The 19764-nt window shown below is 37.5% G+C and overlaps 1 protein-coding gene across 1 annotated transcript; it reads left to right on the top strand.

Annotated features, from left to right (window-relative positions):
• The first annotated feature begins 5573 nt into the window (after nucleotides 1-5573).
• On the top strand, nucleotides 5574-19485 carry LOC306869588 (phosphatidylinositol 4,5-bisphosphate 5-phosphatase A-like). Its single transcript, XM_079416367.1, has 5 exons — nucleotides 5574-6039; nucleotides 9464-9975; nucleotides 13683-13790; nucleotides 15038-15146; nucleotides 18180-19485. The coding sequence occupies exons 2-5, from the start codon at nucleotides 9470-9472 to the stop codon at nucleotides 18363-18365; spliced, it is 909 nt and encodes a 302-aa protein (XP_079272493.1). The 5' UTR covers nucleotides 5574-6039; nucleotides 9464-9469; the 3' UTR covers nucleotides 18366-19485.
• The last annotated feature ends 279 nt before the right edge of the window (nucleotides 19486-19764 follow it).

The following is a 19764-nucleotide window of genomic DNA, read 5'->3' on the forward strand; positions in this document are numbered from 1 at the left end:
ATGGGTTACAAGTACACTATGCAAAAAAATAAGAAAACAAGGCACAGGTAGGACTAATTAATTATTGAACAAATGAATTATGAAGGCAACAAATGAGAGTGAATAAACGCAGGTAGAAACCATGGAAGGAAATGAACACAGACATGACAATTAGATCATTGTTGTTTGCTAATTGCTGCGATTTAGAGGGGTGGGATTATTGTGCTGCCCTTGCTTGTCATGACCCGGAGAGATGAGGAAGCGATTGCAGGGGCCCATTTCAATAAAGAGGTTCAACCAACTCTGAGTTTAAACTTGAACTCTGAGTTGACTTACTCTGAGATGGGAAACTCTGAGTTTTCTGTTACAGAACAGCTGAACTGAGTTAGTTTACTCAACTCTAAGTAGGTTGACTCTGAGTTAAGCACGTGCACCACGACTATGAAAAGTCATGGCAGAAGGCAGAGGGAGAACCTGGACCAGCACCACTGACAGATGAAGAGGAGATGCTCAAGTATTGGACAATTTCTAAAATCCAAAAGTAAAAATAATAACTTTTGCTTTTGTATTAGGAAATAAAGATGACCAAAAAATTGTAATAATTTGCTTATTTAACAGCTGTAGTGGTGGTTATGGCTCGTACTACCCCTCCATCTGGCATCCTTCCATTTCATACAGTAATCATGCTTGTCATCAATGCATCCAACCACACTGGAAACCCTGAAGGAAATTCTGATTATTTCAGGTTACTTCCACAGGTCACAGAAAGATGTTATCAAGTGAACATCATTTATCAGATTAGCCTCATTTAAACCCATTGCTACACCATTGACCTACAGTCCTGTGATACTCCTCTTTGACGGATTTGTGCCCAGGAAAAAATTCCCAGAAAGAGCGTGAGAGCGATGCACACTTTACTTAAAATCTGCATATCTTATAATGTGCTCTGCATCTCTGATGTTTAAAAGAAAACTACCATTTAAAATGGTACCGCTCAAATAAATATGCACATGAATACGGTGTAAAAAAAACATATAATAACATAAATAATAGGCTATAAGGTATTTAGTCTTGTTTCCATGAAGGAAAAAAAAATTAAAATATTATTTTATTTTCCAAATTATCTGGCAATGGGGTAAGAAATTAAAATGAGCCTATTCTTGTTTCCGTTTGCATTAAGATTATTTTTCTTACACTCTGTAGAACAATTTTATATTTTAACAAGACTAAATATCTAAAAAAATTATTTTCATGTATAGAAAATGCATCTTAACTTAAATTTTAAATGTTTGTACTTGAAATGAGACAAACATACTCAGTAAGAAAAGCAATTTTGCGGCGTGAATGAATGAATGAGGTATTAAAACATCGCTTACACTTTAAAAAGGGGGAGGAGACCGAAAGAAACTCTGGGTTTACCAAAGAAAACCTGCTCCCGACCAGGTTAGGTTCACAGAGTAAGTTACCACGGTAACTGACTCTGAGTATAAGTTACCTCTCTTCCAGAAACGGGTTTGACTTACCCTGCTTTCCCGGGTTTGACAAACCTCCCATTCTGAAACGGAAAACCCAGAGTTTCCCCGATTTCACGGTTAACATACTCAGAGTTTTCACTTAACCTCTTTTCTGAAACGGGCCCCAGGTGAAACAAAGGTTTATTGTAGCCAGACAGATAACAGACAACCAGGAAGCAATGACGACTGACGACTGATGACTGATGGCACAGGGACCTGATGGGCAGCACAGCAGGGTGGTGGTGACGAGACGGATCCGTGGCGATGAGTGGGAATCCCCAACACGAACGTAGACACACACCAACACCGGACGAACACCTTGACATCAGACGAAGGACGGAGGAAACGTGAAAGTCACAGAACAAACGCAGGGAGACATCCAAAACGATCTGACAAAGGAGAGGAGAAACTGGTGAGTATTTATGGGTGAGTTAAGGAGCTGCAGCTGGTGCTGCTAACGAGGCTCAGCTGAGTGTAGTGAATGGTGATGGCTCGGCCACGCCCACACACGTACTACACGCACACACATGACAATACACGGGACAAGGAGGAAACAATGAATGAGTGAACCGTGACAGTACCCCTCCCCTAAGAACGCCTCCTGGCGTTCCCAGGTTCCCCTACCTGTCGATTGTAATCATCGATCAGAGAGTGGTCCAGTATGTCTCTCGCAGGTACCCAACTTCTCTCCTCCGGACCGTAACCCTCCCAGTCCACCAAGTACTGAAATCCACGTCCCCTCCGCCTTGAGTCCAGTATACGATTTACCGAAAATGTGGGTTCCCCGTCTACGAGTCGCGGCGGGGGGGGAACCCGGGCTGGCGGATTAATGGGAGAATGAAACACGGGTTTAATTTTGGATACATGAAAGACGGGGTGAATCCTCCTGTACACCGGAGGAAGGTTGAGGCGGACTGCCACCGGACTAATGATCTTGGTGACAGTGAACGGGCCAATGAATTTGGGAGCAAGTTTATTAGAAACGGAGCGGAGAGGAATGTTCTTGGTTGAAAGCCACACTTTTTGACCAACGACGTAAACGGGAGGCTTCGACCGGTGGCGATCGGCTTTAGCCTTGGTGCGCGCCCCCACCTGGAGTAGAGTCTCACGGGCTCTAGTCCAAGTGCGGTGACACCTCTGGACAAAGGCGTGGGCGGAGGGGACCGCGACTTCGGATTCCAGACTGGGAAAAATTGGTGGCTGGTAACCTAAACTACATTCAAACGGAGATAGGCCCGTGGACGACACTGGTAACGCATTGTGGGCGTACTCCACCATAGACAGTTGCTGACTCCAAGAGGAAGGATTCTTGGAGACCAAACATCGCAACGCCCTTTCCAAATCTTGGTTGGCTCTCTCGGTTTGGCCATTGCTCTGGGGATGAAACCCTGAGGACAGACTAACAGTCGTTCCCAGTAATTTACAAAACTCTCGCCAAAATTTGGACACAAACTGGGGTCCCCTGTCGGAAACCACGTCCACCGGGAGGCCATGTAAGCGAAAGACGTGGTTTACGACTGTCAACGCTGTCTCCTTGGCTGAGGGTAATTTGGGCAAGGGTATGAAATGGGCCGCCTTCGAGAACCGGTCCACCACGGTCAAAACGACCGTGTTGCCCTGAGAGGGCGGGAGGGCGGTAATAAAATCTAGCGCAATATGGGACCAGGGTCTCGAAGGGACGGGCAGCGGTTGAAGTAACCCATCTGGGGGTCGATTGGAAGTCTTACCAGTGGCACAAACCGAGCAAGCCAAAACAAAACTGTGAATGTCGCGAGCCATACGTGGCCACCAGAATCGTTGCTTAACCATAAAATTAGTGCGATTGACTCCTGGATGACAAGCCACGTTGGAACAATGCCCCCACTGAATAACGTTGGACCGTAATCCCTCCGGCACAAATAACCGATTCGGTGGGCAACCGGGCGGAGGCATTACCCCTTCTAAGGCCGTTTTGACCTTCGACTCGACCTCCCATGTGAGTGTGGAGACAAAAAGAGTCTCGGGTAAAATGCACTCGGGAGTAGACGGGCGTTCGGAATTGTCAAAAACGCGTGATAAAGAGTCGGGTTTGATGTTTTTGGAACCCGGGCGGTACGAGAGGGAGAAATCAAAACGTCCGAAAAAAAGTGCCCACCGAGCCTGCCTGGAGTTCAGTCTTTTAGCCGTTCTAATATATTCTAGATTACTGTGATCGGTCCAGACGATAAAAGGTACCCCCGACCCTTCCAACCAGTGGCGCCATTCTTCCAACGCTAACTTGACTGCCAACAACTCTCGGTTACCAATGTCGTAATTGCGTTCGGCCGGGGATAAACGATGGGACAAAAACGCGCAGGGATGCATCTTGCCGTCCGCGGAAGAGCGCTGGGATAACACTGTGCCTACCCCCACCTCTGACGCGTCGACCTCCACCACAAACTGACGTGAGGAATCAGGGGCTATGAGGATGGGGGCTGAAACAAAGCGGCCCTTGAGTTTGGTAAACACCTGAACGTAGTTCTGGGGGAGGTCAAGGCAGTCAGAGGCGCGGCTAGTTGGCTGAAGTTGCGAATAAAACGCCGGTAGAAGTTGGCGAAGCCCAGAAACCTCTGTAGGGCCTTGACCTGCTCCGCCGCCGTTGGTCGGCCCCCTGAAGTCGGCGGCCATCGCTCCTCCATGGCTCCTCCCTCCGTCGGCTCCACCGTGGGCCATCTTCACGGCTGTGGCCTGGGTCCAGCTGAGCGCCTCCTGCTCCGGGTCCCTCCTGTCTCTTCCCTGGCTCCTCCCTCCTCCGTCACCTCCCTGGTCTCTGTCTGCCGGCCCCCTCCCGGGTGTCCGTCCTCCTCCTGAGCAGCCACCCTAATTCCCACCCGCCCCTCCCCTTTGGATGTTTCAACGGTGCGAGGACGTACCTTCCGGGAGGGGGGCGATATATCAGGATCCTGGACTGTTTTGTTGTGTTTTTGCTCCTCATGTGTTCCCTGTGACCCAGTTTCTCCCCAGTCTGATTGTTTTAATTTGCTCCAGGTGTGTCTCATCGTCTTCCCCTATTACCCAGTGTTTATAAGCCCCCAGTCCTTTCAGTTAGTGTTTGTTGGATCTTGTACGTACGTCATTCCTCTTGTTTCCTGTGCCTTCCATGCTCCCAGTTGCTGATTAAAAGACTCGTTTGTGAATTCCTTGTCTCCTGGCTTCCTTGTTCCGTGTTCCCTGGCAGAGTGTGACAGAAATATTTCTATCAGAAAACACACCCGTCAAGCTGAAGCTAGGTATAACCTTATAATCTTGATCAAATATTTAACATTTGGACAAGTCTGTCCAGTCCACCCTGTTACATAACAGTTTTACAATACAGCGTGTAACATGGTGGACCTTAACTGTATGGATTACTATGGTTAATCCATTAACGTTTAGGAAGATATACAGTATATTTGTTCAGTATAAATTGACACAACGGGGTGGACATGTTATGCTTTATGATATTAAGTTTTCTTAAAATCAGGAAAATAGAGAAAAGTTTATGTTGCTTAGCCTCCAAGAAAATGATGCAACTAAAAGCACAAGTCAAGTAGCACCAATGTAACGGGGTGGACTGGAGTTTAAGGGAGATTAACTAATTTAAAACTTTTATTATTATTCTTGGGTAGTTACTAATCATTTACTTTTGGTGGAAAACCATTTTATCAATTTATCAATCAAGTTTATCAATTTTAATGTAAATTATATAGTAGCCTATAGCCTATAGATTCATGGGAACATAAAAAACAAATACGTGCATGGATAAATCATTCAAAATTGCATTGCTACATTCATTAAACATAAGAATTGTCCGTTTTGTTTGCATGGTGACCCCCTCAGTTTTGTATTTTACATAATTTTAGTCTACTTAATGTTTTTTCATATACGTAATGTAACAAAATTTGAAAAATCCTCATTTGGCTTTCATTTGTCATCCAAAGCGTAATATGTGATCATACATCATAGACATACTTAAATGTATGCTTAAAAAACTAAACCAACCTTTTGGCTACCTCGCATGCTCTGGTGGAAAATGCAAATATGATCTATTATATCTATAGCGGTGCTTCAGCGGAATACCACGTGACAAGAGCGTTACATCCGCGGTGATTAAATCGCACTAAAGCAGCGCGAGCAGCAGTTCTGAAGGACAGCAGTGGACCGTTCGTGTCTGTCATTGACAGCAAGCGCTGCAGTTTGCTTGGCGAAACCGATTCACGTCGAAGAACACCGCGACATCCGCAGATGAAATGCACCTGCCTTCAGCGACTCATTTTCTCGTTTCTCCAAACCTCAAGGTCCTTCGCCGGTAATGTAGCAGGAAGAACGGGCACTGATGTGACACATTGGATCTGTCTATCGAGTGAACGCGCTTTCACATTTATCAGCTCGGACAATATTGTCGCATAATGATGAGCTTTTTTGATGCCTGCGAAGCTATTTGAACACGAATATATTTATCAGTGAGTCTGATTTCCAGCGGTGCCAATCATATTTCCTGTCAACATACTACCAGTTCTCTTCAGTCTGTCTTGAACGAGGAAATTGGGTAAGAGATAGAATGATGCAAACACTATAATTGTTCAACTGTAATATGCAATAGAGCACAAGTGCAAACACGCATGCAAGTGCATGCATAAATATGATTGACAAATCGTACATAAGTTAATAATATAATAGCCTATATGTTATGTTATTATTATTACAGCTGTGGTTATATATATTTAAATTGGACCCAAGTGCTGTGTCTTTGCTTCAGTGGTGTTTAACTGATACTGTATTGTTTACGTTTTCTATCTGGGTTTTATTTATTGTTTATCATTTCTATTGTATGTTTTATAAATGTGTGACACTAATCAGTGTGTGTGTGTGTGTGTGTGTGTGTGTGAAAGAGAGAAATGCATGGGCATTTGTGTAACTGTGGCTTTATTGCAAACAGCCTTTCAATGTAACTGGCGCTATCAGATATCGAATGGTTCTAAAGCTTCTTCATCCGTCCTCTAATAAAACACACACAGACACAGAAGTAGGTCATAATGCACATTATTGTAAGGTGACCTTCAGCAATTTCTCACTCTCCAACCTCAAGTGTATAACTATGATTCAAAAGTATTAGAATATTTACATTGCATATAAAACCACTCATAAAACAACAGTGCACCATGTGTAGTTAACTCATTTGCAATGATTTTAATTCAACTTCACCATGGCCAACACAAGTACAGTTCACTCAGTTGCTATGAAGTGATTGAATCCCACCCACCACCACAAACGTCTAATTTTTCAAGTTTTCAACACAGATAGATAGATGCTTTTTAGGCATGCAACTGTGCTATCTATCTATCTATCTATCTATCTATCTATCTATCTATCTATCTATCTATCTATCTATCTATCTATCTATCTATCTATCTATCTATCTATCTATCTATCTATCTATCTATCTATCTATTTACAAACAAACACATAATCAAATGCAAACACAATGATTCACTGCTAGAATTTCCATTGATGTGGGTGTCTGTGTGTATATGCATATTCAAATAAATACACAATGACTCATTGCTAGTCTATATTTTTGTCTCTTTTCTTTTTCCTGCTGGTCACATGCTTTGCGTTATTCCACACTGATAAGCAAATACCTCCAGACGTGTGCTTGACTGTAACAATCTTGTCAATACAATGAAAGCTGGTCAGGCAGGCAGAGCAGAGCACAGTGAGGCGAAGAGCATGTCGACTGTGCAGAAACACAGTAGACACATGACTTTATATAAATATTTGAAATTGGGTTATTGGCTATTTGTCTCAATATTTAATATGCCTATAGGTTCAGACTAATGGCTTTGGATAATGGTGTTTGTATTGTTAAAAAGCGATAATGGAGGGTTTATTGATTTTAATACTTTCATATAAAATAAGTCGGATTTTTTTTTTTTTTTAAATAGAACAGAATTGGACCTTTAGCAAAATAAACAAAACAAAATCGATAAACCATGGCTTTTATAAAACACCAGTTTGGTGCAAATGCTGATATTTATATGAACAAGAAGTAAGATGAAATTCTAAAGCTTGTGGTGTAATTCAATGAGATCTGTATAACAGACTCCTTACATACAATGCATAATATATCAGTTGTATGAATCAATAACATGTTTTAAAAAGATGATATTTAAATACTTAGTTTGATGATCAAAATATTTAATGCAATCCAATGATGATTGAGAGATGAACAGTAAACATTCCTCAAAAGCCTGATGATCATATTTGATACTCATATTTGAACATGAGTTTTCAGTAAAACAGGTTTTTCAAGTTTCGCTTATGCTGATAATCATACAATGGTGTTTTTCACTTCAGCAGCCACTTACCCTTTTAACATAACTGTCATAAGCATATCGATGGATATACTGTTTCTGGTACTTGCATCACAACAACATCAAGAAGAGTTTTGAAATGATTGACTTAACTATAAGCAGTGTTTCCTGTGGGTAGGGAATGTTCACAGCTGTGTCTGTTGTCTAGTCTAGTTCGTTGTCCAGCATGTCAGCTGTCATTTCAGAGAGTCATTTCAAGCTAGAATAGACTCCCCTCAAGCTAGAGATGAAACCCATCACCTTGGAAGAGCTTCTGTGTGTTTAACTCTTCAGCTATCATGCCAACCAATCAAATATTAACCAAGTATTTTGTCTGTTATTATAGTTTAATCATGTACAGGATGTTATACTGTAGTAATTGAAAATTGATAAATTTTTGCACAGTAATGCTGAAAATAAGAATAATTAAAACAAAAAAACAAAACAAACCCTTCATTCTAATATTGGTAACAGTATATCTGCGGAAGATTTTTTTTCAAAGGCAAAATTCTAAGATTATGCAACCCAGTGTCAGTTCAACCCAACACTTCTCATGTGGTTTTGGTAAGTTCCTGTTTTAACTTAAAACAAACCAAAAGGATTACAGAGATTTAACCTGTTAAAAAATACAGCTAGGCAATGCATGTCACTAAGCTAGGTGTCCAATATAACTGTTATTAAAACAAAAGTGATCAGTGGCCTAACTTTTTACCTCAAGTGCCCTTAATTGTGCCACTTCAAATATTGTACTTGCAGGCAATATAATGTTATTGAAATAAAAGGCCATTTAGAGACAATTTCATGGCTGTTTTTAACACAAGTACTGTAAGTTGACAAAGTGCACTTTGTTAAAATGTTAAATTAAAAGTTTTTTAAATCATGTTTCAGTATACTTTTGTGGTTCTTTACAGAAGTACACTTAATTTAATGTGTTGGCTAGCATACTACAGTGCATTTAAAGTACTTGATTTTAATTGAACCTGTAGTATGTTATTTGATTTTACATTTAAAGTTAATTTAAGTTTTAACACCTAAAAATAAAGTGTTAACTTAATTGATTTTAAATGTGCTAAATTCTTTCATTACAAATGTGTAATTACGAATGTAATGAAATACATGACATTTCACTATGACATTAAAGTACACTTGAACCATATTTCAAAGACAATATAATTATGAAATGACATTTTACAGTTTCATTCAGATGTACATAAGTCCAACTTTAACTGAATGTAATAGAACTTAAAACTAAAATTCAGTACATTTTAATTTAGTTGTAATTAACATGCAGTGTGTGAAAACATTACATTCAGTTTGCACTTAAGTATATTATTTCTGTAGAAAGTACTCTTTTGAAATTATGCTAAAGTGTGCTTCTTTTTAACAAGGTGTTGCTGTTTACATAATTTCTTTCAAACCATTTTGCATTTGGAAATAAGTGGGAACAGTATGTGAACGTTATATGTGCAGCCTTTATTTTGACATGCCATGCTTGTTTTAAATGCCTCATTGTGATTTTTTCAGGAGTTTTACCAAGGAGAACTTGAAAATGTAGTTAACATGTAAACGTAGTTGAAATGCACATGCTGATTGATCCACCAGTGTGCTTCATTTTTCTAGATAAGGATGGAACTAGAACAAGAAATTCAAAGCCAGTGCAAGACTAATGACCTGGCATCATCTGGACAACCAAAAGGACCAGCAGATACATCGTCATCCTCCACATCTTCTTCTGCCACTTCTACAGTACCGATGGCTCCAGCCAGGCCACGCCGGCCTCAGAGGAGCTCGCGAGTGGAAGGATCTATCGACATATCGGAGCCCAAGCCTCCAGAATCTCCTAAACTGCAGCAGCTGAACAACCAGGCTGAACCAACCAGCCCCAAGAGCTCCAATCACCCCTCAGAACCTCAGCCTAAACTCAATGTTGATCACGGACCTCCAAGTTTGGCTGGACAGAAGTTTTCAGGCCATACTGCAGTGTCTCGGAGCCACATTGCAATGAGGGCTGCCTCGCTTCCTCAGGCCCCGTCATATAGACCACCACTTACCGATTCCGTCTTTCACCCGCAGAGGGCCCTGTCTGTTGCTGGGACCGCCGACACTCAGCCGCAGGTGGTGGAGGATTTCAGGTACGATTTCAACAATATAGCTCACTTAAAAAGTGTTGTTATTTTTTTGCAATTGCAAGTTTTTATCTTGCAATTCTGACTTTATAACTCGCAATTGTGAGTTTTGCAGTTCTGAGACAAAAAGTCAGAATTGTGAGATAAAAAGTCACAATTACCTTTTTTATTTGTTATTCAGGGGTTGAAGTGAGGTGAAGTGAAGTGATGTGTGGCCAAGTATGGTGACCCATACTCAGAATTTGTGCTCTGCATTTAACCCATCCAAGTGCACACACACACACACACACCGTGAACACACACCCGGAGCAGTGTGCAGTCATATTGCTGCGGCACCCGGGGAGCAGTTGGGGGCTCGGTGCCTTGCTCAAGGGTCTCACCTCAGTCGTGGTATTGAAGGTGGAAGAGAGCACTGGTTATTCACTCCCCCCACCTACAATTCCTGCTGGTCCTGAGACTAAAACCCACAACCTTCGGGTTACAAGTCCGACTCTCTAACCATTAGGCCACAACTGTCCCATCCATAAAATAGGGCTGGGTATTAGGGCCATTAAATTTTTCATATCAGTCAATATCGATAATTATCACAATAGATATAAAATTTTAGTTTCTTTAAAGTTTAAGATTTTTTGACAGTGAATTGTGATTTTAAACTACTCTTTATATCAGAACATGACAATTGGTTGCCAAAATATGAGACATGATGCATTTCAGCATGTTTCTTTCAGCATAACTTCTGATGTTCATTCGTGGTTTTCATGGTTTAAGTGGAAGGATGATCTTTTCACATGCCACTTGAACTGAGACGGCTACAGCAGTCTGTTACGCCACATTAAAAAGTGTCAAAACCACATTTATTTTGTTGTTTATTTTGTTTTGTGTTAATTTTTTAACACAAGTATAAAAATATGTTTTTGATACCACAATGTATAAAACCAATATAATTTGAAAAGATTTATAATTAAATTCTGTTTCCATGGTAATTACAGCTACTCTGATTGGTGGAGCTCTCTTTAGGATTATGGGTAGTGGAGTTCTTCACTAGAAGTGTTTTTTTATCTTTTTATTTAGTTCAAAATTGCACTGACTGGGTCAAACTCAGTTTTTGGAGGGCCGCAGCCCTGCAGAGTTTAGTTCTAATGCTGCATTCCAGATAACCCATAACCCGTGTTTTTCCAACCTTCTACCCGTGAAAGTGCACTGGAACGGCAGTCAAACCCGTGACTTCCCACCCGTGAACTCGTACTAGATCGATGTACTACCAGTTTCCACAATATATATATAACTCATGGCAAAATTTGGTAATTCTGTATGTTGTCTGAGCATTGGTATCCTCTGAGGTCCTCTGGGGGTTGGCATCATCTCTTCTCAGGTGTTTGGTCATCTCAGATCATTTAAGGGTTGGATCCAGACTGAAGCTTGTGTCATTTTTTGTAACAGAGAAACAAATAGAGACATAATTAGCGTAGCTGCTGTTCCATCTAAGCAAAAATGATTTGTTCAACCCAAGCTAAAGAATAATAATAAAGTACATTTGATCAGATATAACTGCAGTACAAGATTATAAGATGCATTATGTGAATGCTTGGCTAAAGAGATGTGTCTTTAATCTAGATTTAAACAGAGAGAGTGTGTCTGAACCTTGTGGTACGCAGAGGAATCACTGTCTTAAATATAAATTAATGTTAAAGGGGTCATATGATATTGCTAAAAAGAACATTATTTTGTGTATTTGGTGTAATGCAATGTGTTTATGCGGTTTAAGGTTAAAAAAACACATTATTTTCCACATACTGTACATTATTGTTGCCCCTCTATGCTCCGCCTTTCTGAAACGCGACAATTTTTCCAAAGCTCATCTCATTGGTCTCACACACACTGTGGTAGTGCAAGTTTGGAGCGCTGACTCTCTTCACTAGCCTGTGCAGGCTGATCTGTGCAGAAATAATCTTGCATATGATATAAATAATCTCGGTATGTTTACCATCCCCTACTTTCTCAGATTGGCTTGGGTTGGATTAAAACTTCGTGTTTCACAAGCTTTGGAAAATTCTGTACTGCAGCAGTGTTCAGAATCTTTTCTCCTGTCTTTGAAAAAGGTGTGGATCTTCTCACAAACACTCTAAAAACTCAATTGGAAAATGGAAATACGTCATAAGGCTCAGTGCAAGTTGTCAATTTCTTAACATAATAATCAACTGTGAGGTCAGAGATGCTGGCAAGATTACATTTGAAGTACAGATACTCTCTAATATATTTAACCTTTTGAGAAATTCAAGAATATAAATAGATTAAAGGAATAAATCACCCAAAAATGAAAATTTGCTGAAAATGTACTCGTCCTCAGGCCATCCGTTGTAAATGAGTTTGTTTATTCATCAGAACAGATTTAGAGAAGTGTAACATTACATCACTTGCTCATCAATAGATTGTCTTTAGTGAATGGGTGCCGTCAGAATGAGTCCAAACAACTGATAAAAACATCACAATAATCCACAAGTGATCCACATGATTCCAGTCCATAAATTAACATGTGAAGTGAAAAGCTGTGTGTTTGTGTGAAGAAAAAAACAAAACATCATCAAGACATTTTAAACTATTGCTTTTGACCAAAATGGGAGTCCATAATCCATAATAACGCTTCCTCCAGCTTAAAAAGTCCATCCCCTGTTGATCAAATCAAGCCAGATGATTGTTTACAATCATTTTGGACTGTTTTTTACTTATAAACGGTGCTTGATCTGTGCATATTTCCTTGATCTGATGAAAGCAATATTATATATATGGAGGACTTATATTTTAGATGGAAGCAAAACTATCTTAATGATTTATTTGTTTCTTACAAACATTCAGCTTTTCACTGAACAGATGTTAATTGATGGATTGGAGTCATGTGGATTACTTTGAATTATTGTGATGTTTTTATCAGCTGTTTAGACTTTCATTCTGACGGCACCCATTCACTGCAGAGGATCCACTGGTGAGCAAGTGATGTAATGCTACATTTCTCCACATCTCTTCTGATGAAGTAACAAACTCATCTACATCTTGGATGCCCTGAGGATGAGTATTCTCTTTTTTTATGTGAACAATTATTTTGAAATTGATGTGTATTTTACATTTATAGAAATATGAGATTCATCTCTGTCTTTGAATTAAAGTTTGATACTGGAGGGATGCTTGTGGAATTCTTGAAAAAGATACTGAATATTTATGCATTCCTAGCATTATTTGGTTTTTCATTGAGATGATTTACTAACACTTTTAACTGTGAAGGAGTGATGTGATGTGACACGACAAAACGAGGTTGCTTTTTCGAGTGTGCAGTGTTGTGTGTAATTGTCTTGATGATGTTCTTACTCCCTTTCCATTTCCATTTCTTTAATTTGTTTATTCACTAATATGCCGCAAGGATACTTGTTTGCACAAAGTCTTTGCATGCTGTTTATAAATTGAAAAGATGAGTTATAGGGCCAACCCACAATCTGTCAGTGTCAACAGTCACAGCGTTGTTATTTCACTGTCCCAACTAAAGATATTCAGCAGTGAATTACAGGAGAAAACACTCAGATTCACTTTATAATACAGTTGCATAATACTGCTGTTGGATGCAGTGGCTAATAACAACCAGCAGTAGAGACTTGGTGACTATCAGTATGCGGACATGTGTACACAGATGACTGCTGTTCTCTAATGTCTTTTTCTGCCAAAAGGGTGCACATTATCACTTGGAACGTGGGCTCAGCCATGCCTCCCGACGACATCACTTCATTACTGGGGCTGAATGTTGGTGATGGGAGCACAGACATGTATATAATAGGGTGAGATTTCCATTGAGAGCCACTGCTTTTCTAAATGAAAGGTGCTCAGCAGGAAAAGTGATCACAGATGCATTCTTACAAATGTTTCTACTGACAATTTCGCAGAAAATGTTGAGAATTTATTTTTTTGTTATTTACAAAAAATCAACAGTAACCTTTTGAAAATTTAGGTTATATAATTTTAAAAAATATATTTACACTCCATATTATTATAATATTTTCATATTAGTCAGAAGGTATTGTTTTCTCCTTCAAATCATGTCATCTGCAACGACCATTCAATCCTTTTACAAACAGTTTTTGGTTGAATATCACAGCGTTGAAGTTCAGTGTTTAAATGGACAATAATAACAATTTCACTGCACCACAAAACCTTTTAGTATTTTATTTTAAAAGAACAACAATCACTGTGATTTTCTACCTCCAAAACAGACTGAAATATTTAGTTTGACAAGGTCAATGTAAGTGTAACCATATTGAAAAACAAATGACTGAGCTACATTTCCAGATGAAATTTGGGGGTCTGTGAGATGTCTTTTGATTATGAAATATTATTACAGTTCAGAATAACTGTTTTATATGAGAATATTTCAAAAAATGTCATTCATTTCTGTGATGTAAAGCTGAATTTTTGCATGATTTTTCAGAAATCATTCTAAGAAACATTTCTGATTATCATAGATGTTGAAAACAGTTAACAGTTAGTATAATTTATGTAAAATAGAAACAATTTGTGAATGCCTTTAAAGATTTATTTAATGCATCTTTGCTGAATAAAAGTATTAATTTCTTTAAAAAGAGACAAAAAAAGTCTTACTGAGTATGTGGTCAAGAAGACTTTGTGTAACGGGCTTCAAATGACATGATTCATAGACAAGGAAAGCGTATTTTAATTTCAATACCAGCAACATCAGATCATGAGATTTGATCAACTTTATTCAGTGTCCTTTTAATTACATCAGTAGGAACTCAGATCCATATTCTGGAGAGAACACAATCTACTAGACAAAATAATACACTGTCATTTTTTGTAAAACAAGTTTTCATCCGAATAGATGGAGTTAGTACATTATAATGCTATAATATGAAGGTCATAATCTAGGACATGGCCTACATAAGCACACTAGAGATATACAGTATAATCTACCCCCTGCCTTGAGGTCTGTTCTGCCTCTCCATTCTGATATTTTTCTGTCCTTTAATTTCAACTTCATCTCATGTCTGTATTTTCTTGCACTCTGTCTCAGCTTACAGGAAGTGAACTCAATGATCAACAAACGACTGAAAGATGTTCTTTTCACTGACCAGTGGAGCGAGGTCTGCATGGACGCGCTCAGCCCCTTTGGATATGTACTGGTCAGTAATGTTCCCTTTAAACACACACACACACACACACACACATCCATACAGTTATCATTTGAGCTTCCGGGGTCACATTATGTAACAGTCACTGAGTGGCTGAGGATGAAAATCTCTTTGCTGGTCTTGCGGCTCATGTTTCTATTTTCTATCAGTTAGACTCCTCATTTTATCTGGCTATATTTTCTGTGTGGAAAAATAATCTCCTATGAAAACAATGTTGCATACTATACATTTTCACTTTATTTTTGCATGTTGTATTTAGTGTTTCTACACTAATTGATATATACTAATATATATATATATATATATAAAGTATATACTGCAGGGTAGGCAGTAGGCTAGAATTTTGAACATCTCTCTGGAAGGATGTTAAAAATCCCATCACTTCTGCTTAATCACACTGGAAGTGGAAGGTCCAGTGGAGCCCACTGCATTTTGGTAATATTTTGAATTACTATTTTTATTGTTTTATTTTTAGTATTTTCTGTTTTCACTTTACCTTTAGTGACGTTTTATTGTGCTGTCATTTTTATTACTTACAACTGTCATTGATATTATTTTTTCATATCTATATAGTTATAATTCATTTTTATTTATTAGTTTTAGTGTATTTAGTTTTGCTTATTTGGCACTTCAAGTTAAACTAAATGAAAATGAGACATGCTGCCCTGGCAACTATAGCTGCCAAAAGTTTTCTTTTTTAAAATTTTAAATATTTTTTTGTTTAATATTTTTTTTAATTTGATTGAAGTTTTCATGGTTTACTTTGTTTCAAGCAATGATTTTTTAATGCTTTTAGTTAACAATAGTATTGCATGCAGTGTACTAGTGTTGTCACGATACTGGAATTTCTAACTTCGATACGATACCTTGAAAAATATCGATACTCGATACCATTTTCGATACCACGGTGAAAAAACTGCCACAATATTAAGGGGGTAATTTTTTTAATTTAAAGATAAATGTAACAAGTCGAGAACATGCGGTATATTTTACATGAACAAAAAAATGTCTTGAGGTACTGCATTTGTTGATTTATTTATTAATCTTTTATTAATCTTAGTTAAATGTTAATTGAAACTAACGTTTACTAATACATGTACTAATTCAAATCCAAAGTTCTATTTGTTGATATTCTCATTTGCTTCATAACCAAAATATTTCCAGATATAGGGTCCTATGAAATCCGTTTTATTTTTCCCCAAATTCCGTTTAATTTTTTTCTACATTCAATTTTTTCCATTTTAATTTTTCTGGACTCTTTTTTTTTTTTATGGTCAAATTAAATGCTATTAATCTAAAAGCATGTCTAATTCATTAAAATCATGAAAATTATACAATTTAACATTTAATTTATTAAAAGTGTAACAAAAATGACACGTTTAGGGCCGTATGAAATGTTTTATTGTTTTCTCACCTTATGTTTTATTGTTACCAAATTCTGTGTTTTAGCATGTCTATTAGGCTATTTTGAATGAACTGTTTCATCAATTTTTATTTATTCTTTCAGTAGCCTTATGAAATGTGTTTTCCCCCTCAGAAATTCTGTGTTGTGTATTTAAATTTTACTGGATATCAGATGAAGGCATAAAACAATTTTAATTAATTTATATTTGAATTAATGAAAATTAAACATTTACATTTTTGGCAAATGAAGGGGATTTACTATTAAAATTAAAATATTTTGTGATTATTTCTTTAAAAAAAATTAACAGTAGTAGTAAGTAGTAGTATTATGTACATTCTACTAAATAATAGTAATATAGCCTATTTCTGACACACGGTCTTTAATAGGCTAAGTTAAACCGAACTTTTATTTTGACGGGTTGCCGTGAATACTTCTAAAGTTCTGTGTGTGTATGATATGATGCTAGTTTTACTCAAATTAAATGGTAAAATGCTCGTAAAGTGCCTTTCAGATCAGTTCTGGAGATATTGTTGATGTATTTATGTCCTCATTGAGACGGCAGACGCTGAAATCACCGCTAGCGCCACATTAGTAAACAAAACCGCACATTCACACAGAGACGCGCAGAACATGCAGGGTTCATATTTAATATTTACAGATACTAGTCCATATTGCGATTTGATTTAAGTGTAATGACCTACTTTTGATTAATTCATCCAAACTTGGACAAATTCCGTGACATTCCGCGTTAAACTGTAAATTCCGTTTTTATGACTGGATTCCGTGCGCGTTCTCTGCATTGCGGAGATCATAGATCCCTACAGATAGCGCTCCTGCTGTGTTTTTTAACAACCAGAGCAGTCATCTTCTATTCACTTCACTTTTGCTATTTAACCAGAGCGAAGGAGACGAGTGCGGTCACGTGTGGTGCTTGTCCACGCGCCTTTGGAGAGAAGTGAAAGTGACAGCTCGGCTAGTATCGGTGTATCGATACTTCGGGAAATTAATATTGGTACCGTTCAGATATTTCAGTATCGATATTTATCGAAATATCGATATTTTTGACAACACTACAGTGTACACACTTGCATTATGAAAGGAAAGGAAATTATAAGAAAAGGATATTATTTACAAGCATACAAAAACTGGAACACATACTGCACGGATTAGAAAACAACTTGTGTTATTTTAATGTTATTTTACACTATCATAGTATTTATTAATATTATGAATTAGCTTCATTTTATTTTTTTAGTTTAAATTGTAGTCATTTTAATGAATGTTTTTGTTTTTATGGTAAATGTTTTTGTCAATTTTATTATTTTATGCTTTTTAATATCTATATTTAGCTTTGGCTGTAGTCATTTTAGTTTTCAAATGTATTTTATTTCAGATAATTGACAAGGCAACATTTATACGTTTTTAAAGTTTTGATTCTAGTATTTCTATTTTATTTCAAGTTTGTTTCAATTAACAAAAAACATTTCTATTTATAAATTGTTTTATTTAGTTTTCTGTCTTTCTCTAAAATTAGAGAGTAAGCGTTTGGTACTCAGGTTGTGTGTTTTCATATACCCGGCCATTTCATTGTCTCTGTGTGTGTTTCTCTCTGTCTGTAGGCCACTTCTCAGAGGATGCAGGGAATGCTGCTGCTGGTCTTCGCCAAGTACTTTCACCTGCCTTTCCTGAGAGGCATTCAAACACAGACCACTCGCACCGGCCTCGGCGGGATCTGGGTACGTTATCTGCGCTTAGACCTTTTCATGGCCGTTTCTCTGGGTGCAATCTCATACTTCCCTTTCTGATGTAAATGTGCAGTTATTTGGTGGAATGCCACGTTTCTGTATCTGTATGTTTCTCAGCTGATACCAATTTATTTTATCCTCGTGTGCAGATATGAAAGGTTACAGGAAGCTGTTAACAGGGTTCTGTCAAATATCTCATGCTGTGCATTACTGAAATATTAATAATGTGCTGAACAGCTAATGAATATAAAATTATGCCATCATAATGATAAACTCACCTCTCGCAGCAAGAATTGCATGTCAAAATTTATAACAAAATTAATGATTGAACTACCAAAGCCAGACTGTTTTTCCCCTGGGTATTAATAAGTTATGAAGTAAAATCCAAGTCACATTCATCTGAATTCATAGAGCATGAATGAGCATAAGCAGTCTCTAAAACGTTTGATGAAAATTGCAGGATACTTAAAGCTGCAATTAGTCTCTTTTAAATCACTGATAAAGAATTTTAGGTAACACTTCACTTGAAGCCTTTATATATAAAATGTATTATAAAAGTGTTTTTGATGCATTAATGTCTTGTAATGCACCTTGTAATGCATTGCATGATAAGCTATAATACATTATAATTATTAATTGCTGCACCTTTTGAAAGTTTAATGCATTAAAACACATGAAAAACAACCCATTTTAAATGTCAAACAAGGAATATACAACTAATATAATACATTTTAACTTTGGTTGCAGTTATTAATGAAAATATGTAATGCATTGCAAAGTGCATAATGAATAACTTTATAATCCAAAATATGTAAAGGTGTTATTGCAGAGAGAGAGAGAGATTATTTTAAAGCAATTATTAAGTAATAATTGAATTATATAATTGAATTAATTTTTTTCTTGTAAATTAACCCAGACACTTGCATGTAATCACATACAAAAATGTTTAAATACATTTCATTCTGTAAAAACAATAGTTGAAAATAAATATCACAAACGCACTCATCAAGCAAAAAAAATTCACACAAGTAAAAGTTAGGTTTTAAATACTTAAAAAAAAAATATTTGAACATTCATTTTTGTGTCTTCGAAATTCATAAATTGTAATTATGACCAAATTATTTTCAGGACCTCTATACAATTTAATATTCTAAATACTTGTGGAAAAAACCCCCCATCTAAAAACATGTGAAACTGGGAGAAGTGTTTGTGGCTTATTTCCTAGCTGCTACAAGGCAAATGATATAAAGATTATGTATTTCAGCAATTAAAATAGTTGGTAAAATGATATATTTGACAAATGATATGCTGTGACATTTTGACATTCACTCAGTTTGTCTCATAATTCAGCACAGCAGCACGTTTCATCAGAGGTCTCAGTTCTAATGACTGATTGCCATGGTTACCGCACACCTGTTCTATATTTTGATTAATTAGTTACCATTTCAGTTCTGCTTGC

The sequence above is a fragment of the Barbus barbus genome (assembly GCF_936440315.1).
Source record: "Barbus barbus genome assembly, chromosome: 5".
Lineage (NCBI taxonomy): Eukaryota > Metazoa > Chordata > Actinopteri > Cypriniformes > Cyprinidae > Barbus > Barbus barbus.

Excerpts from the sequence above, each read along its gene's own strand:
- LOC306869588 (XM_079416367.1), top strand. The coding sequence starts at position 9,470 with ATGGAACTAGAACAAGAAATTCAAAGCCAGTGCAAGACTAATGACCTG. Across the intron at positions 13,791-15,037 it reads ACAGACATGTATATAATAGG|CTTACAGGAAGTGAACTCAA; the intron begins GTGAGATTTCCA and ends ACTCTGTCTCAG. Across the intron at positions 15,147-18,179 it reads GCCCCTTTGGATATGTACTG|GCCACTTCTCAGAGGATGCA; the intron begins GTCAGTAATGTT and ends CTCTGTCTGTAG.